This window comes from Eubalaena glacialis, chromosome 14, assembly GCF_028564815.1.
Source record: "Eubalaena glacialis isolate mEubGla1 chromosome 14, mEubGla1.1.hap2.+ XY, whole genome shotgun sequence".
In the NCBI taxonomy this organism is placed as follows: Eukaryota; Metazoa; Chordata; class Mammalia; order Artiodactyla; family Balaenidae; genus Eubalaena; species Eubalaena glacialis.
Window position 1 is genome coordinate 79,586,954 of NC_083729.1, and position 21,155 is coordinate 79,608,108.

The following is a 21,155-nucleotide window of genomic DNA, read 5'->3' on the forward strand; positions in this document are numbered from 1 at the left end:
GCCTCTTTCAGGTGTGAGAGGCAGCCTAGGAAGTCAAATGTTGTAACTTCGGGGGCAGCTCTAAGATTAATAGGGGGACTTCCCTGGTGGGGCAGGGGTTAAGAATCCATCTACCAATGCAGGGGACATGGGTTCCATCCCTGGTCCGGGAAGATCCCACATGCTGCGGAGCAACTAAGCCCGTGCGCAACAACTACTGAGCCCACGTGCTGCAACTACTGAAGCCCGTGCGCCTAGAGCCCGTGCTCCGCAACAAGAGAAGGCACCACAATGAGAAGCCCGCGCACTGCAACAAAGAGTAGCCCCGGCTCGCCGCAACTAGAGAAAGCCTGCGCACAGCAACGAAGACACAACGCAGCCAAAAATAAATTAAAAAAAAAAAAAAAGATGAATAGGCTTTCTAAGAACAAAGTGTTCAGTGATCCTCTCCACTGGGAACCATAGCTAATATTTCCCCTTCATAAAGGCTCTGAAAAGTCCTGCACAAGGAAAACCCATTTAAATTTTTTTTAATTTATTTTTTATTGAGTGAAAGATTCTTTAAATTCTATAGTGCTTTACAATTTTCAGAAGTTTTACACACATGATTTCATATAATCCCATAACAACCCTTTTAAAAAAATATATTTAATTAAAAATTATTTATTTAAAAAATTTTTAAATTAAAAAATTGTTTTATTAAAAAAAATTTAATCCCCTACCCCTGTACTGCCCCTCCCTTTAAATTTGAGGACACAGTGTCTCCCAAAGTTGTTTGAGCACTTACTCTTTAAAAAAATTTTTTTATCGTGGTAAAATGTATAACATAATATTTATCATTTAAATCATTTTAAGTACACAATTCTGTGGCATTAAATATAGTCACAATGTTGTGTAACCATCACCACTATCTATACCCCAAACTGTTTCATCATCCCCAACAAAAACTCTGTACCCATTCAACAATAACTCCCCCTTTCCTGCCTCTACCACTACACCCCTGGTAAACTCAATTCCACTTTCCGTCTCTATGAATTTGCCTATTCTTAGTACCTCATATAAGTGGAATCATACAATATTTGTCCTTCTGTGTCTGGCTTATTTCACTAAGCATAAGATTTTCAAGGTCTATCCATGCTGAAGCGTGTATCAGAACTTCATTCTTTTTTTATGGCTGAATAATGTTCCGTTGTATGTGTGTGCTACATTTGGTTTACCCATTCATCTGTTGATGCAAGGCATTTATTCTTTATTTCATGCCCCAATCTCTCGCTGGACACCATGTGGGGAGGTCCACGGAACACAGTTTGGGGACTGCTGCTTAATGGGGGTTTTGGATAGGCCAGGATTTCCTTACCCACATGGCGGCCCCAGGTACTGCCAGAGGCGCTCTGATCGGCTCAGTCTCGAAGCTGAAGGCAGAGGCTAAAGCCCCAAGAGGTGAAGCTGTCTGGGAGGGACCCGGGAGGGGTGATCAGTGATCAGTGCTGGGGGAAAGCCAGGAAGAGCTCTGTCCTCCAACCCTCACAGGATGGTGGCTGTGCTGAGCAGACCTGCTGGGATGACTGACAGCTCCGTGCTGGTGACATCTGTCAGGGCGGCCTCCCTTGGCTTTGATGACAGGACTGGACCAGAGCCAAGCCTGAGGGAGGCCCCAGTCCCCTTTTGGCAGCCTCACAGGTGCACCCTGTCCTGCTCCTCAGGGAGCTGGACGGACTGTTCCAAACCACTGCCCCTCCCTGCCCTTCCCGTCAGCACTTCCCACGGGCAGACCTGCTGGGGCAAAGTGAGTGCCCTCTGGGCTCACCCTCCTCCAGAGGGCCTTCTGCTGTGCATTCTTCTCCCAAGCGCAGGGATCTGGGAAACGCAAGGGAGGAAACACCCAGAGCCAAGCCCCTTGTGACTGGGGGAGAACGCGGTCCTCTGGGAACCTGGGGGCCTGGGGTCCAGCTTGGCCAGACCTACAACTCCCCGTGTGACCCGTCTTGAGTAGACAAGTAGACAGTGGCTCTGTGACCTCCAAGGTCCCTCGCAGCTGATTTCCATCCTGGGTTCCACACTGCCTTGTCCTGCCTGCATGCCTCAGTTCAAGGCTCAGATTACAGCTCCCCACGTGGGCTCTCCCACCACCCGGAGCCTGAGGTTCTTCCTCCGTCTTGCTAGAACAGCTGTATTTCTCCTGAGGGATTACCTTTTGAACCAGAGAATTATTTGAAGGAGCAGATACCTTCCAGAGTTGTTAAACCAAAACCAACAGAGCATCTTTAGAGAAATTACAAATAAACAAGTGGTCATCCTTCTAATCTGGGTACAGGTCACCTCCCCAGACCCCCAGACTCCTGACCTGCTGCCTCAATGAAAGGTCCTTTAACCTTTGTCCAAACTCCACATGCCTTGGGCCTCTCAGGACGCCCACTTTCCCCCTTCTGGCACTGTTGCTTGCCTCTCCATCTATCTTTCTGGCTTGGTTGTGGGCTCCTGGAGGACAGAGGGTAGGTCTATCTGTCTACACATTGCAGGACAGTCCTAGGCCCTGTGGCCTCGATGTACAGCTCTGCTGGCCTGGGCTGGGAGGGCTCCTGGGGTTTCTTTGCCCTGGTGAGGGGCTGCAGGGTGAGCCCAGAGGGTCCTGCCCATCCCACTTCAGCCCAGGTTGTCCTGCAGAGCCCAACAGAGATTCAGGCAAGGGAGAAAGTATTAAACAGGATGAGTGTCCTCAGCATGAAATAAATAAGGAGCGGGAGCCAGACGGAGCACACAGGGAGTGGAACCCTGGGAGTACCTGAGCTTCCCCAGCCCGAAGGTATTCGGAGGATTGAAGTGAAATTGACTTGCCCACAGGCCGAGGTGCAGGGTGTTCGTCCCGCCCAGGGCTTGTCTGCCCCTCCCTCTAGGTCCTGAGCCCACTGAGACCCACCTTCTCACAGACCTCTAGCCCCCTCTCCCACCTGGGCCAGGCTGTTCCCAGAGTCTTCCCCGCTCACAGAGCCTGCTGCTGCTGGGAGCCAGGCCTCTGCTCTGCTCCCTCCTCTGCCCATTGGCTTCTGATGTCTCCTCCTTTCCCCTCCCCAGCCTCCTTTCCTCAGTACACGGATTCAGGTGGCAGCCACATTTCCCAGGCACCCCCTGGCCTGCAGTTTGTCACAGGTGCCAGGGGCCCTGATGCTGGTTCTCAGCCTTGCTGCTCACTGGCTGTGTGACCCAGGGCAAATGCCTCCCCTCTCTGAGCCTCAGTTTCTCCATTTGTAAAATATGTGGTTTGAGGACATGACGACTAAAGCCTCTTCTAGCTATATAGTTCTCTCTCTCCAGAAAATATCACTCAGCACCAGACTGAGTTAAAAATCTGTTTCATTTCTATTTTAAATTCGCCATTTTCAGCCTGCCCTGCCCCACCAGGCATCACCCACAGCAGGAAGGAAGAGGCATTTCATTCCATCTGCTTTTCTCACTCAGGACTGGCCTCCGCTGGCCTGGCCTCTCCCCAGGCACCCGGGCTCCTCCCAGGGCTGTGGCCTTCCTCTGGCCGGGCTCTCCGTCAGGGACTCATTTCCTCCTTCAGACCTGAGCACTTTTCCGAGGAGCCAGTGCCTGTCCTGGCGGCCTGGATGCTTCCTTAGAGGCAGGACCTGGATCAGGCCCCGCCCGGCAGCTTGGCAAGCACCGACTTGCTGTTGATGGGACTTAATTAACGCGGGGATCCGCTTTCCTCCCAGCCCTGGGTGAGAGGCGCCCTTCTCGGAGCTCAAGGACACAGGGCACTCCATTGTTCTCTGGAGCCGGCCAGCTGCCCCTGCAGCCCCTCATCAGGCTGCTCAGCTGCTGCCTCCTGATCCCCTCTGCTCTCGCTGTTCTTTCCACTTCCCTTCCTGAGGGGCTTGTACAAGTGCCCACCCTCAGTGACCGAAGTCCTCCGCCGGGGCTGGACCAGCCCGTCTCCTTCAGGATGTTGGTCCTTAGTCCTCATCAGACTTGACCTGTCGGCCAGCACATTTGACGCAGCCCATCCGCCCTCCCTGAAATGGAGCCCCGTCTCCCTGGGTTACTCCCTACCTCTCTGGTTGCTCCTCCTCAGCCTCCTTTGCTTGTTGGGATGCCCTGCGGCCCAGTCCTCAGTTCCCACAATCTCGCCCTCCTCCTTCCCTCAGGGCTGCATGCCCTTTGTAGGCTGTTGACTTCCAAATTCCTATCTGCATCCCAGAGACGGCTAGATCCCTCTCAGAGTAAAACCAAGTCCTTGCAGTGGCCTCCAAGGCCTGTACCACCTGTACCTCTATCTGGTTCTTGGACACACCAGATCCAGTCTGCCTCTTGGCCTTTGCATCGTCTGTTCCCCCACCTGGAATGCTCCACTCCTGAATATCCCCATGACTTGTTCCCTCCTCTTCTTCAGTTCTTTGATCAGATGCCACCTTCTCAGTGAGGCCTTTCATGATCACTCTGTTTCAGAGTGCAACCCTCTTCCCCCCACCCCACATACTCCACTTCCCCTAGCATTCTCTCTGTCTTTCTTCCCTGTTTTATTTTTCTCCATGCTATGTCTTTTAAATGTATCTGGTTTTTAAATTGATTCCTCCCTCTGCAAGATAAACTTGATGGGATCGGGGATGTGTGTTTGTTTTATTCATTGTATTCCTAGTGCCTGGTACGTGGTAGTTAATCAACAAATGTTTGTTGAACAAATAGGTGGGTGTTTCAGTAGATGTCCTAGTACATGTATCTTCATGTTCTGGGTTTTTTACTTCTGTAGAGGAGATCCTGGAAGTGAGGTTGTTCTAACAAATGTACATGTAGATTTATTTTTAATTTTCATAATCAACTCTAGATTACTTTCCCAAGAGGCTGTAGCAATTCATGCCCATTGCCCTGCTTGTGCTGGATGTTCTGGCTCTTGAATGTGTGATGTCAGCGTGCTGGAGGAGGGGGAAGGCATCTCCTTGTTTTAATTTTCATTTTCCTGACTGATTAAAGAAGAACATCCTTCTTATTTATTGACCTCATGAATTTTTATTTCTATGAATTGTCTCTTTTATAGTCTTTGCTCCCCTTTTTTTTTGTTGTTGCTGTGGGGAGAGGTTTACCTTTTCTAATGAGTTTGTAGAGGGAATCCTCATTTCTTAAAAGAAAATCCTATACAATTCTGATACTTATGGAGGTTCTGGAGCGATTGGTCTAGAGTGAGCATCTTCCTGGTTTGCCATTTCCTGACATGCTCTGGGGTCCCCTGTGCATTTTGGAATTAAAGACGTTTTAAAGTTTTTTTCTTGTTCATTCTTTGTCTCTTCTACAATGTACTTGTGTTAGTTAAAAAAAAGAAAAAGATACTAAAAAAGAATCATAGGAAAATCCTTGTGCTGTATTGCCAAGTGGAAAAAACATTTACAATTAGGATGTACTTTTTGATGACAGCTACATAAAAAGGCTCTCTGTATATAGAAACTCTAGCAGTGAATCAGCCAAAGTGAAAAGGGGGGGATTATGGATAATTTTTCCCTACTATGGGAGACAGGCAAGTGGGGGAAGAGGGGGTGGTGCTGAATCCCAGCAGAGAAGGATAAGCTGTTGGAATCACGGCACTTGGCCTACACTCTCCTCTGGGCCTTGGCAGACATCACCAATCAATCACTTCAGTGGTTCCTCCTAAGCCCAGACTTAGCCTTAGAACCTCTCTCAATCCAGGAGTCCAGGGAGCTGCTAGTCATAGGTCAGAGCTGGCAGGCAAGATTAAACCCATTCACCCATCCTTGCCCTGGCAGGAGGCAGTGCAGTCAGCACCAGCACCGCAGAGACCTCTCTTGCTGGGGCAGTAGCATGCTCCCCGGCAGCCTCCTGGTTGCATCAGGGCTGCCAGTTGGCTGCGTCTCCCCAGAAGTGCCCTGGCTGAGTTTCCAGCAGTCTTTTCAACCTGCATTGGCTCCCATCACTAATACCAAGCATCAGTTTCTGAAATCTCTTTTCCTCTTGTTCCCTAGGGCTCGTTGGAACTGGGAACACTGTCTTCAGCCTGGATGCTTAGACTGTGACTTTGCCCAGACCCTGGCACATCTCCTCAGGCACCACACCTTGGCTGCTCCCACTTTTGGTCTGACTCTCTGTTCTGACTTTTATTCTCATGGCATGCCCCCCACCACTGATCTCATGGTCTCAGCTGCGATTTCGTGCCCTGGTACTACGTCCACTGGCACATCCTCACTGTCTAACCAGACCCCTGGCCCTGCCCTTCCTGCTGCCCTGTGCTTGGCTTGCCTCTGAACTGACAGATTCTCCAGCAAGACTCATGGCAGGACACCCAGGAATTTCTCACCGACATTCTTTTTAGACCAGCTTGGGGAGGTGGGTTGATTAGAAAGGATAGGAAGAAATATTGTTTATGTCTTTTCTATTTTGGGGAAAAATAGTAAATGATATAGAAAAATGACAGAAATGTATGAAAAAACTGCCAGTAATTCAGCCACCTGGAGATAAACACAATTATTGTGCTGGCGAACATTCTTCCAATCACCTCTCAGCCTCCGCACCCATTGAGATCTGCGTATATCAATCGTCTTAAATGGCATCATGCTGTTATTCAACCTGCGTTTTTCACTCGTCCATATGTCATGAGCATTTTCAAGGATGCCAATGATGAGAAACATAGTTTCCCTTGCCTAGAATGTAAATTATATTCCACAGGGTCCTTTTTTCAGCTGGCATATCTGCATTTTTGCTTCTTTGGAGGCAGAAACTTTACTCATGCTCCATTTCCCTCCCATAGTAGCAGACCGCCCACTGGGTGTCCAGCCACTACCACAAAGACAATACATCCCAGCTCCCCTTAGACTGTTTGGTCATGTGACTGAGTTCTAGCCAATGGGGGGTGAGCAGAAGAGGAATATGTACAATTTTTTGGATGTGTCCTGTGGTGGTTTTACACATGTTCATAAATTCTTTGACACTCCTTTCATTAAGGTGAAGCCTAATTCCCCTCTGCTTAGGTTTACGCTGTGCTTAGTGACTTGCTTTTTTTTTTTTCTGAATTTTTTTAATTGAATGAAAGATTCTTTAAATTCTATAGTGCTTTAAAATTTTCAAAAGTTTCACACACATGATTTCATATAATCCCATAATAACCCTATTTTCTCCCACCTCATATTGCCCCTCCCCCATCCCTCTCCCCACTGGTAACCACTAGTTTGTTCTCTATATCTGTAAGTCTGCTTCCTTTTTGTTATACTCACTAGTTTGTTATATTTTTTAGATTCCACATATAAGTGATGTCATACAATATTTATGTCTTCCTGTATCTGACTTATGCCACATTAGCATCACGCCCTCCAAGTCCATCCATGTTGCTGCATGCAAATGGCAATATTTTGTTCTTTTTTATGGCTGAGTGGTATTCCATTGTATATATACGCCACAGCTTCTTTACCCACTCATCTGTTGATGGACACTTGGGTTGCTTCCACAGACAATTGGTTGCTTCCGACTGCTTCCTTGGCAATTGTAAATAATGCTGCTATGAACATTGGGGTGCAGGTATCTTTTCAAATTAGTGACTTGCTTCTAATGGATAGAATATGGCAGAAGTCATTGTGTGTGATGTGCAAGGTTAGGGCAAGGAAGCAGTTGGCTTCCTCCTTGCTTTCTCTTGTAATAAGCATGACGGGGTAGCCAATTGCCATGTCATGAGGACAATCAAGAAGCCCCTATGGAGTGGCCCACATGGCAAGGGCTTGAGGCTTCTTGCCAACAGCCACATGACGGAGACATTTTGGAAGCAAATCCTCAAGCCTCAGTCTAGCTGGCATTCAGATGATCACAGTCTTGGCTGACATCTTGACTGCAACCTCTGAACTCCTGACTTGCTGAAACTGAGATAATAAATGTGTACTGCTTGAAGTAACTAAGTTCTGGGGTAATCTGTTAGGCAGCCACAGATAACACATGCTCTTAAGAGGATGGGTGGGCCTTTGGTTCCCCTTCGCCCTCTCTCTGTATGGAAGGTGGGTGTGGGGTGTGCCATCCTGGATCTTTCAGATGAGGGCAACATGCTAAGGATGGAGGAGCAACAACATAGACAGGGTGTGGGCCCTTGATGGCTTCATAGAGCAAAATCACCATAATAACTCACTCTTCTATCTGACAGGGAAGTAAACATCTGTGTTAATAAGGTCAGAGCTTCCCCACCAATGTTGGGCTTCCCTGGTGTGTGGGTTACAGGTGTGTGAAGCTACTGATTGCCTAGAGCCATCCCTGGGCCAGTGGAGCTATATAATTGTCGTCATTTTCCCTGTGTGCCAGAATGGGAATACAATTTGGGAAGCTTTGGATCTCGGTCACAACAGCCAAATTTTATCCTAATGAAGACTCTCTGCAAAGTGAGCTTTTGCTTAGTAGTTTGACACGCGCTTCTCTCCTTGATAAGGCCCCTGGGTGGTCATGTCCTGAAGGGGTCAGTCAGATCTTGGCAGGTGAGGCTGGTGGGTGCTATAGGTGGTTCGGCTTTCCCCAGGTGCAAGAAGCCCCAGCGTGATGGTCACTCCCCCTGCCTGCGCAGAGGTCTAGCTCAGCAAACTGAACGACCTCCCCTCCCCAGCCTCAGAGAACCGCTTGGGTTGTCTTGGGCTCCTCCTCCCTGCCCCCTGAGCTGCCTCCACGCCCCAACTTACCTTCTCCTCGGGCTCTGCCCGCCTCAGGAACAGAGGTGGCAGCAGAGCTGAGGTGGATGCCTTCCGTCTTCTCATAGGCTGTTTAATAAAGTCGTTTCTCCCTGATGACGGTCATGGGTCACACATGACCCATGAACCAAGCCTCACTTGGACAGAATTCTATTAAGCGGGTTGGGCCAGGGGCTTTCCTGATTTCCCCACTCAGAACAGCAGAGTCTGAATTTTTATAGCTTGGTAAGGTTCCCCTGATCCAGGGCATCAGCTGAAGGGTCCTTGCTTTTGTTTAAACTCAGGACGATATGAAGTCAACAAAAGGATTCGTTTTCGCATGAATGACCTCACATTGTGACATGAGAATGCATTTTACGACACGGCTTATACAAACATAGACTCAAATCTATGTGACTATAAATACTCCACAGTGCACTCTGGTGTCACTGCCCAGAGGTTTCTCACTAATGACCAGAAGGAACCCTGAGGAGTGTGGCGGGGAGATGACACCGGCTTCGACAGGGTGGGCTCCTCTCCTGTAAAGCCCCGCTGCCCCCTTCCACCTTCCACACCCTCCACACCCTCCACTTCGTGCCAACCCGACACTGCTGGTCTTGGGACTGGGTGTTTTCTTGTTTCTGGACCCTTATTTTCAAATTAGTCTTATTATCTGCTAAGGTGATTTCACAAAGTTCACTTTAAGCATTAAGGGATTTTTTTCCCTCTTTTTGGAGGGAGATTATTTATTTGTGGATTAACAAAAATTTACCATTTTAACGATTTCTAAGCATACAATTCAGTGGCATTAAATACATTCACAGTGTACCATCACCACCATCCATCTCCAGAATTCCTTTTATCACCCCAAATGGAAACTCAGAACCCATTAACAATAACTCCCAATTTCCCCCTTCCCCAGCCCCTGGTAACCCTATTCTACTGTCTGTCTCCATGACATTGCCTATTCTAGATACCTTATATATGTGGGATCAGACATTATTTGTCCTTCGTGTCTGGCTTATTTCACTTAGCCTAATGTCTTCAAGGTTCATCTATGTTGTAGCATGTACTGGAGTTTCATTCCTTCTTATGGCTGAGGATTGTTTTTAATCAATAGATTTTCATCAAGGATTGATGTTTCCAATACATTCTGCCAAATTCCCGCAGACCTTTATTAAACCTGGAATCAGCTTTTCTCTTTCCTATGTCCTTGTTCTCTTTATCCTTGACATGGCATCTGACATCTGACAGAGTCTGGGCAAGGTGTTTCATTCTGTTCTCTTGGATGAGAAGAGGGCTCCCAGGTTGGCGTTTGTTCTGGGAACAGATGCCCTGTGGAGTGGCCTCTCTCTCTGGTGACAGCTCAGGAACACTCACTGTTACATTCCACTCCCATGTTCTGTAAGCCTGGCTAACATCATGCTTTGGTTTTTCAATGTGGCTTCACATTGCTTATTTGATTTAACCTAAACTCCGTGATGTAGGCTGGGCGTCAGTAACCCTTTTTCACTCTGAGGAAACTCAGGCCTAGGGAGGTGATGGCTCTTGCCTGCCCAGGAGTTCAGTGGCATCCCAGAGACTGGATGAGGGCACCCAAGTCGAGGAATTCTTCTATTACTTCGTCAGGCGTCTTGAAGGCAGCAAATGCTTCAGGCTCCCTTCTTGCATCGTCCTTCCTCCTGCTGCCTTGAGGGGGTTGGATGGAATGATAGGGTTTGGAGAGCATGGAAAAATGGGGAAGAATGAACAGCTCTTTCCATCCCTCAGCTTGTGGCAAAGCCAACCTTCTTTTGAGCTACAATTAGGGCTGAGTCTGGCGCCCTCAAGAGGCAAGGGTGGGAAGGTGGCAAAATGCGTTGTATCACCTGGGGACTTAGGGCTAAAGCTACGGGGCTGGGAACCTTCTCCTTACTTGTGCAGCCTTCCTACAGGAAGTGCCAGTAACTGCAGCGTTTTTTGAGAATAAATGTTTCATGCACATGGTTCAAATATTATGCGATACAAAGAGAATGCAGGAAAGAATCTCTTCTCACTGCTGTCACCAGCACCCAGTTCCTCTATTAGAGGCATCAATATTTGCTACTTTTTTTTTTTTAACATCTTTATTGGAGTATAATTGCTTTACAATGGTGTGTTAGTTTCTGCTTTATAACAAAGTGAATCGGTTATACATATACATATATCCCCATATCTCTTCCCTCTTATGTCTCTCTCCCTCCCATCCTCCCTATCCCACACCTCTAGGTGGTCACAAAGCACAGAGCTGATCTCCTTGTGCTATGCGGCTGCTTCCCACTAGCTATCTATTTTACATTTGGTAGTGTATATATGTCCATGCCACTCTCACTTTGTCCCAGCTTACCCTTCCCCTTCCCGTATCCTCAAGTCCATTCTCTACTTTTGTATATCTTTCCTGAGAAAAGTTATATATACCTGCAAGTACATATATACATATATACACATACATATATATGTGTGAATGTGTGTGCATGTATATATATGCATATATATTCTTTTTTCACAAATAATATACTTTTTTTTCACAAATAACAGCATATTATACATACTGCTCTGTGTCTCGCCCTTCTCCTCACCCCCGCAATATATAATATTAATAGCGATGAACGTTTATTAAGTGCTTACCATGTACTGGGTACTGTCCTAAGAACTTGATACCTATTAATTGTCTTAATTCATTTCATCTTCACAATAACCCCATGAGGTAACATTATAATTTTTTCAACCTTCCTCATAATGAAAACCATGCAAATTAAAACAACACTGAGATAGTATTTTTCATTCATCGTGCTATTAAAGATCAAAAAGCTTGCTAACACACCATGTGGGAAAGGGTGTGGGGAAATTGACAGTCCATAGACTGCTGGCAAGCAATTAAGTGATATCATTCAAAATTATAAAGGCACATAATTTTGGCTCAGCAATTCCACTTCTAGGAATTTTCCCTGCAGATACACTTCACCAATGCTGAATGACTTGGGCACAAATTATTCATGTAGCATTGTTTGTAACAGCAAAAGTTTGGAAATAATTTAAATGCGCATCAATAGGGACTAAGTACTTATGATATATTGCCATCCATTCATTGAAATATTAGGTTGTGATTTTTTTTTTTTTTTTGCTGCGCGCAGGCTTTTCTCTAGTTGCGGCAAGCAGGGGCTACTCTTCGTTGCGGTGCTTGGGCTTCTCATTTCAGTGGCTTCTCTTGTTGCGGAGCATGGGCTCTAGGCTCACAGGCTTCAGTAGTTGCAGTACGCGGGCTCAGTAGTTGCAGCACGCAGGCTCAGTAGTTGTGGTGCATGGGCTTAGTTGCTCTGCGGCATGTGGGATCATCCCTGACCAGGAATTGAACCCGTGTCCCCTGCATTGGCAGGCGGATTCTTAACCACTGTGCCACCAGGGAAGTCCTTAGGTTGTGATTTTAAAAATGAGCAAACTCCTTATGCATAGAGGTGGGATGCTTTCAAAGATGGAGAGCGTCTTAGTCTGTTGGGGCTGCTACAACAAGATACCACAAACTGGGTAGATTACAAACAACAGAAATTTATTTCTCACAGTTCTAGAAGCTGAGACTTTCAAGATCAAGAAACCAGCAGATTCACTGTCTGGTGAGAGCCAGCTTACTGGTTCATGGATGTCCGTCTTTTCCCTGTGTTCTCACATGGCAGAAGGGACTAGAGAGCTCTCTGGGCCTCTTTTATAAGGACACTAATCCCATTCACGAGGGCTCCACTCTCATGACCTAATCACCTCCCAAAGCCCCCACCTCCAAATACCATCACATTGGGGATTAGGTTTCAACAATTAAATTTGGGGCGGAAGGGGCACAAACATTCAGTCTATAGCAGAGAGGCAGTGCAACATAATGGTTAAGAATCCAGATGTGAGCCAGGCTCCCTAGGTTTTCCTTTTGGCTCTGCTGCTTATCAACTGTGCAAACTTAGACTGTTACTTTACCTCTCTACACCTCTGGTCTCCTCATCTGAAAAATGGCGTTTGTAATACCAACTTTAGATACCCCCAGCCAACACAAAAACAAGTGGCAAATAAGTGCTTATGATTATATGCCTCAGGGATTTGTGGGTGTTTGTTATACAGCATGATTGTGCTAATAGCTAACTGATACAAGCACATGGTAGGTGCTCAATAAATATTGCTTAATAGGAAACTAAGTAAGCCCTTTCCTTATAATGGGAATTCACAGGTTACCTGAAGAGTGGCTCCATATAGGACCCAAAGAGAAAGCTCACAGTTAACATCCAAAGTATAACCAAAACACTGGGGTTTTATTTATTCAACAGGCTGTGTTTTGAGTACTAGCCATTCTGGAAGCTAAAGCACATACAAATAGAATAAGGATTGACCCTTGTCCTCAGAGCTGACAATCTCTGGAAGGAAAGATTTGCAAACAAGTAATTACAAGGTGAAGTACACTTGCTATAATAAAGGTGTGGACAAAGAGTGCCAAGGAGGGTAACAGCACATCCACCCACGGTGGATGTGGGGTGACAGAGGTGGTGGCTTAGGAAGGGGATGGTGCCTGGTGAGGAGGCAAGGGATTTAAAGCTGCAAAGGTAAGCTGAATCCAGGGTGGGAAGGGCCTTGAGGGCCTGGGAAGGGAACCTGAATGTCATTCTTAGGGTCCGAGAGAAGGTGGTAGGATCTGGGGGCAGAGCAGTGCCACGTTCAGGTTTGTGTTTTGGGGAGATAACTCTGGAGTTGATGTGAAAGGTGCAAAAAGCTCCTGCTGCAGAGCCCCAGATGTGGGGCACTTAAATCTTACCTCCTGCTGCAGTCAGAATTGATCGGGGACAACTTCTGGGGACAGGATTGATCTGGGGCCATACAACCCCGGGTGAGGAAAGAGGAGAATCACAGGCGTTGATAACCAGAAAAAGTCTTTTCTTCCAACTCCCCTGCTAGGAACTGTACCAGTTAGGAAAGTATTTGGCTGCAAGTAGCAGGAAGCCTGGTTATAGAAGTTTAAACACACAGGGGAATCTTTTTCTCATAACAAGAAATCAAGAAGAGGCTGTTATAACATTGTTGTTGTAGCTCAACGACTCTGAGATTTCCTTTGGCCTTTTCTTATTTATTTATTTAACTGAAGTATAGTTGATTTACAATGTTTCAGGTGTACAGCAAAGTGATTCAGTTAAATATACATATATATATATTTTTCAGATTGTTTTCCATTATAGGTTATTACAAGATATTGAATATAGTTCACTGTGCTATAGAGTAGGTCCTTGTTGTTCATCTATTTTATGTATAGTAGAGTGTATCTGTTAATTCCAAATTCCTAATTTATCACTCCCTGCCCCCTTTCCCCTTTGGTAGCCATAAGTTTGTTTTCTATGCCTGTGAGTCTGTTTCTGTTTTGTAAATAAGTTCATCTGTATCGTTTTTTTAGATTCCACATATACGTGATATCATATGGTACTTGTCTTTGTCTGACTTACTTCACTTAGTATGATAATCTCTAGGTCCATCCATATTGCTGTAAATGGCAATATTTCATTCTTTTTTATGGCAGAGTAATATTCCATTGCATGTATATGCCACATCTTCTTTATCCATTCATCGGTTGATGGACACTTGGGTTGCTTTCATGTCTTGGCTATTGTAAATAGTGCTGCTATGAACATTGGGGTACATGTATCTTTTCAAGTTAGAGTTTTCATCTTTTCTGGATATATGCCCAGGAGTAGGATTGCTGGATCATATGGTAGTTCTATTATTTTATTTATTTATTTTTAACATCTTTATTGGAGTATAATTGCTTTACAATGGTGTGTTAGTTTCTGCTTTATAACAAAGTGAATCAGCTATACGTATACATATATCCCCATATCCCCTCCCTCTTGCATCTCTCTCCCACCCTCCCTATCCCACTCCTCTAGGTGGACACAAAGCACTGAGCTGATCTCCCTGTGCTAGGCAGCTGCTTCCCACTAGCTATCTATTTTACATCTGGTAGTGTATATATGTCCATGCCATCCTCTCACTTCGTCCCAGCTTAGCCTTCCCTGTCCCTGTGTCCTCAAGTCCATTCTCTACGCCTGTGTCTTTATTCCTGTCCTGCCCCTAGGTTCTTCATAACCATTTAAAAAAAATTTTAGATTCCATATATATGTGTTAGCATATGGTATTTGTTTTTCTCTTTCTGACTTACTTCACTCTGTATGACAGACTGCATACTGTTCTCCATAGTGGCTGCACCAATTTACCTTCCCACCAACAGTGTAGGAGGGTTTCTTTGGCCTTTTCTTCATGGTCTTCGATGGTTGCTACAACTCTAGGTATCATGCCCACATTCAAAAGAAAACAGAGACAAAAAAGATGAAAAGAAAGGGGCCATGCCAGCTGAATCCATCCCCTTTTATCAGGAAAGCAGAAGCTTCTGGGCTTAATGCTGTGAAACCCACTGTGTCTCCCCATTTCCATTTCAGACACTCACCTCAGTGGGTCGCAGTTTATCCCTACCCCCCTTACAGGGGCCATTAGAAGTAGATCCAGCCCCTGTGTCTGGGGTAGTGATTGGTGCTCAGCAGAGTGGGGAGGGGCCCCTGGGCCATCTGACACAGCATCATTGCTGAATTCACTGTGGGCCTTTTCTGAGCTGAGCAGGTGCAGGGGGCCTGGGGACAGCTGCTGCTTGGAGCCTGGAGTCCTCGTAGCAGAGAGTACTAGCAGCAATATGCTCTAGGGGCTGTGTTGTCCATATAACTCTATGGTTGGTCTCCTCTCCTGGCAAGTCCATAGTGAGGGGAGTGAGGGGCTCTCAGTCCATCTTGGTGGCTGTATCAGTCAGGAGAGGCTGAGTCATGCTGTGGTAACAAGTGGCCTGAAAAGTGTAATGGTTTAAACACAAAGTTTATATCCTTTTCATTCTGAATGTCCATCATGAGTCCACTGCGGGCTCTGTTCCATTTCTCCGCCCTCCGGAATGCAGGCTAATGGATGGCCACCATTTTGAACTTGCTGGTTGCCGGGACAAAGGGAAAGGAAAGATCTGGAGGGTCTTGAAATGGCATTTAAATGCTCTGATTTGGGAGAGACTCATGTAATTTCTACTCACAACTCACTGGCGAGGACCGACCCAACCACAGAGGGGCGCCCGAGGAGTGATTCCCACCCTGCGCCCGGAAAAGAGAGAGTGGGAAAGGGATAGTAAGCAGCACTCATGCTGAACATAGTAATTTGGGGAAAGTCGTCTCATTTCTCCAGGCTTCCTTTACTTTATCTAAAAGTGGCACTCTAAGGCAGAAACTGGGTACGGTCAAAACGGCTCTTATAATCCCTTTAGCCATTGGTTATCCACAGACAAAGGAATGAACCTCAACTTAACCCCATGCCTTATACAAAAATCAACTCAAAATGGATTGTAGACGTAAATGGGCTTAAACACAAAACTATAAAACTTGGAAAAGCATAGGAGAAAAATCTTTGGGATCTAAACCCAGGCCTGATCCACAAAAGGAAAAATGGATAAACTGGGCCTCATTAAAATGAAAAACTTTCCTCTGCAGAAGTCCCTGGTTAAGAGCCTCAAAGACAAATGCACACGAGGGAATTGCAGAGCGGTGATTGTGGAGGGCAGGCTGAACACCTCCACGCGTGGAGACCTGGGTGACCTGGGCTGTGTCCACAAAGGTTGCTGTGCTCAGGGTGTGAGTGACCCCTGGAAGGCCTGTGACCAGTCCCCCGAGCGTGGGGGTCCTGGGGTGTCCCTTCCTGGCCCTGAGACACATTCCTCCCCTTACTGCCTGGCTGTGCGGGGTCACAGCCCCCGGCAGAGGGGGCCAGGCCTCCCTTCCTCAGAGAGCACCTTGTCTACAGTGCAGACTGCTCACAGGCTCCTCGGACCCCAAGATGCTGGAGCTGGGGCCGGGGCCGGGGCTGGGGCCGGGGCCCGAGACAGAGCCCCATCAGCCCCTTTTTACAGGTGAGGGAATTGAGGCCCGGAGAGGGCGAATGAGCTGTGTAGACTCACACAGCCAGTTAGGGAAGGAGACTGAGTAATTTCAGACAGTGGCAGAGATGCCGGGGGCAGGTTTAAAAGCGGGGACTGGACAAGCCTCCCACCTCCCGGGGTGCAGCCTGGACCAGTCCCCCCCAGTCACGGGGGAGCCCTCCCCACCTCCTATGAAGTGAAAGAGGTTCCCAGCTCACCCTTTCTTCCTCCAGGCCAGGGGGGAGCACAGGGTCACGCGGTCCGGCCCTCGCCTCCCCCCATCAGTGCCCCAGGCTGGGGGTGAGGGGTTGCTGGGGGTAGGCTAGGTGGCCCGGGCTTGGGCATGGGCGCCCTCTGCCCCCCGGGGCCTCCTGTGGGCGCCCCATCCCTGTGTGGGCTGCTCTGACTCCGTGCCGGGAGCCGAGCTTAGGCAAACCACGCCGCACTGGACGCCATTCAAGCTTTTACAGGCCCTCAAATTGGGGCTGGAGCCGGAGAGGAAATACTAAAATCCTGTGTACACAACTTCTGTCTGTGCGCGCCCAGGCTCCAGGAGAATCAGGCACGGCTGCGAGGGACACGTTTGTACTGTTTTAAGGGCTCCACGCCTTTCCCCCTGCTCTGCTTTGAACAGGCAGCACTGATGTGTCGCCTAAAACCGAGATTCCTGGATGTGGGCCCCGGGACGTGTCTGTAGGGGTTGAGGGGGGACACTGAACTTTTCTCCTACCCCATCCAAGACCCACAAAGCTGCGTTCAGAATCCTGGGATCCATGAACCACAGGGCACAGCCCAGGCCCCTTCGCTGGCAGAAAGATGCAGCCAGAGGAGACGGCAGCTTAGAGGTCCCTAGAGCCAGGCAGTCCTGGGTGGGAGATTGGCTCAGCACTTTGCAGCTCTGTGACTGTGGGCAAGGACACCCCCCTTCCCCCATCTGTAAAATGGGTGTGATAATGGTAAGATGATGGTATCCCTGAGGTTTCCTGTGAAGATTAAAGAGATGATGTAGTTAGGGAAACATCTCAGAGTCTGGTACATTATACTTGCTCCCCAAATGGTAGCCGTTGTTATTATTTATATGAGGTAATAGTAAAAGCACCCTTATGAGCTAGGCACTCGCTAAGTGCTGCATGCAGTTTAATTCACTTCATCCTCACAGTAGCCCCATGAAGTAGTACTTTAACCACACCCTAGGTGAGAAACTAGAACACCAACGAACGGAATGACTTACCCAAGGTCACACAGCTAGTGATTGGCTGGGTTGGGATTTGAACCCAGGCAGTCTGCTTCAGAGTCTTAGGTGCTTTGCTGCCGCTCTGAACTGCTGGTCAGCTGTATGTGCCCATGGTGTCCTCATCCTGACACGAAGCTCCCCACACTTGGCCCCTGCCCACCTTCCCAGTTTCATCCCTGCTGAATGCCCTCAAGCACTCCTATGCAGCCACCACGCGTCTCCCTGGTTCTGAGCCTGTGCGCCTCCTCCCACCTCTCGGCCAGGGCTCAGCCCCTCTCCTAGCCAAAGCTCTGTCTGCTCACCATCTGTGCGTTAGGTCCTCCCAGGCTACCCTGGCCAGAGAGGCTCCCTCCCTCTCTGAGCTGCCCCAACACTCCCATCCCCCCACCTTCAGGTCTCCCATGCCCTTGACCTTGGGTTGTGGATGTGTTCATCTTCCTCATCTGGTCCCTCATCAAGACCCCTGCATGTCTGACCCAGTTTCTTGTGCAGATAGGACCTCGCATTTGGGGGAATTGAATTTTCACTGATGGTAAATCTGGGCTGATTGGCGACATCACACTGGTGACCTGTGTGAGGGAAACAGAAGAGGGGCTCAAACCAGCTTGCTCAGAGGAGGTGGGAGACAAGGTGGGCACCAGCCCCACATTGCTAACATCTGCCACCGGCCCAGGAATCAGCCAGGACAGTGAGAGTGCGGCCTGGGCTCCCCTGCCCACCCCTGCCTCTACTTCCCCCTTAATTGTCCTGTCATCAGGGTTTCCCAGGAGCCCTGGTCGGTCTCAGGTAAGGACGGACACCTCACAGGGGTCTGAGCTCATTCTGGCTGGGCTGCCCCAAACACGCGGCCTGCAAAGGGCGTCTGTTCTCCAGGCCTGTCTGTGCTCCACGTGACACCAGCCGCAGCTTGAGCACAACGCAGCTTCTAGCCCTCCCGCCGGGCGGCGAGACCCACGCACCCTCCCGCCGGGCGGCGAGACCCACGCACCCTCCCGCCGGGCGGCGAGACCCACGCACCCTCCCGCCGGGCGGCTGGACCCACGCACCCTCCCGCCGGGCGGCTGGACCCACGCACCCTCCCGCCGGGCGGCTGGACCCACGCACCCTCCCGCCGGGCGGCGAGACCCACGCACCCTCCCGCCGGGCGGCGAGACCCACGCACCCTCCCGCCGGGCGGCCGGACCCACGCACCCTCCCGCCGGGCGGCCGGACCCACGCACCCTCCCGCCGGGCGGCGAGACCCACGCACCCTCCCGCCGGGCGGCCGGACCCACGCACCCTCCCGCCGGGCGGCGAGACCCACGCACCCTCCCGCCGGGCGGCCGGACCCACGCACCCTCCCGCCGGGCGGCGAGACCCACGCACCCTCCCGCCGGGCGGCCGGACCCACGCACCCTCCCGCCGGGCGGCCGGACCCACGCACCCTCCCGCCGGGCGGCGAGACCCACGCACCCTCCCGCCGGGCGGCTGGACCCACGCACCCTCCCGCCGGGCGGCTGGACCCACGCACCCTCCCGCCGGGCGGCGAGACCCACGCACCCTCCCGCCGGGCGGCGAGACCCACGCACCCTCCCGCCGGGCGGCCGGACCCACGCACCCTCCCGCCGGGCGGCGAGACCCACGCACCCTCCCGCCGGGCGGCGAGACCCACGCACCCTCCCGCCGGGCGGCGAGACCCACGCACCCTCCCGCCGGGCGGCCGGACCCACGCACCCTCCCGCCGGGCGGCGAGACCCACGCACCCTCCCGCCGGGCGGCGAGACCCACGCACCCTCCCGCCGGGCGGCCGGACCCACGCACCCTCCCGCCGGGCGGCGAGACCCACGCACCCTCCCGCCGGGCGGCCGGACCCACGCACCCTCCCGCCGGGCGGCGAGACCCACGCACCCTCCCGCCGGGCGGCGAGACCCACGCACCCTCCCGCCGGGCGGCGAGACCCACGCACCCTCCCGCCGGGCGGCTGGACCCACGCACCCTCCCGCCGGGCGGCGAGACCCACGCACCCTCCCGCCGGGCGGCTAGACCCACGCACCCTCCCGCCGGGCGGCGAGACCCACGCACCCTCCCGCCGGGCGGCCGGACCCACGCACCCTCCCGCCGGGCGGCCGGACCCACGCACCCTCCCGCCGGGCGGCGAGACCCACGCACCCTCCCGCCGGGCGGCGAGACCCACGCACCCTCCCGCCGGGCGGCTAGACCCACGCACCCTCCCGCCGGGCGGCGAGACCCACGCACCCTCCCACGCTACTTCCCCCAAACAGCCGAGGCCTCGGCGCCCACGTTCAAGAGACTCAACCGTGTTGTGAAAATCACGTGGCCTTTGGAATCTGGAGGTCTGGGTTTCAGTGCAGTTCCATGAGGTCTTGGGCAAGTCACTTCGCCTATCCTGAGCCTCAGTTTCCCCATGGGGGTGATGTTCTCTATCTCGTTTCCTCGAGATTAAGTGACAGCAGGAGTATGAGAGGGCCTGGCACCCTGTGGGAACAGAAGTGTTGGTGGGGTTAAGTGGAGTCACACAGGTGGGGTGACCTGGACCCGCCAGACAGTCTGGGACCTGGGCCTGAGTGGATCACCCTGTGACCCGGTCCCAGCTGTGAGACTGCTCCCCTGAAAGGAGGATGGATGCTGGACAGCACATCTGCTCCGTACAGCCCTGGGGGCTGGCGGCCTCCCTGAGCCACCCATCCCGCAGGCTGAAGCAGGAACAGTCTGCACGGCATGGCAGCGCCCTCTGCTGGCCAGGCTGGGCTGGCACTGGCTGCGCCTCAGCACAGGGTGATGATGACCCTAAAACCAGCCTCGGGCAGGGCCTCCACACCCCTGTACTGGGCAGGCAGGCCAGGCCCCGGCCCAGGAGGGACCCTGGTAGGTGGGAAGCCCATTCCCATTTTACAGATGAGAAAACTGAGGATCAGAGAAGTGAAGTAAACTGCTGTTGAATGGTCGAGCCAGACCCACCCCGCAGTGCTCTTCCTCCTACTCCAGATAGAGTCATTTTGTGTGAATATAACAGAACAGGCATACTGGAAACAGTGCCCTTCTTTATTTCATTAAAATCAAATTAGACCTGGGTGGGGGAGAGATAAATTAGGAGGTTAGGATTAACATATACACACTACTATATATAAAATAGATAGCCAACAAGGACCTATTATATAGCACAGGGAACTCTACTCAATATTTTGTAATAACCTATAAGGGAAAAGAATCTGAGAAAGAATATATATATATATTCATATATAACTGAATCACTGTGCTGTACACCTGAAACTAACAGGACACTGTAAATCCACTATACTTCAATTAAAAAAAAAAATCAAATTAG

General features: G+C 50.3%; 1 protein-coding gene across 1 annotated transcript; it reads left to right on the forward strand.

Moving 5' to 3' along the window:
• Window positions 1–1,340: 1,340 nt before the first annotated feature.
• On the forward strand, window positions 1,341–20,189 carry LOC133105014 (basic proline-rich protein-like). Its single transcript, XM_061210900.1, has 6 exons — window positions 1,341–1,353; window positions 1,683–1,765; window positions 16,482–16,587; window positions 17,231–17,289; window positions 18,588–18,616; window positions 18,731–20,189. The coding sequence occupies exons 1-6, from the start codon at window positions 1,341–1,343 to the stop codon at window positions 20,187–20,189; spliced, it is 1,749 nt and encodes a 582-aa protein (XP_061066883.1).
• The last annotated feature ends 966 nt before the right edge of the window (window positions 20,190–21,155 follow it).

Excerpts from the sequence above, each read along its gene's own strand:
- LOC133105014 (XM_061210900.1), top strand. Across the intron at positions 16,588-17,230 it reads CCATCAGCCCCTTTTTACAG|GCAGCACTGATGTGTCGCCT; the intron begins GTGAGGGAATTG and ends TGCTTTGAACAG. Across the intron at positions 17,290-18,587 it reads GTGGGCCCCGGGACGTGTCT|GGTTTCCCAGGAGCCCTGGT; the intron begins GTAGGGGTTGAG and ends TCCTGTCATCAG.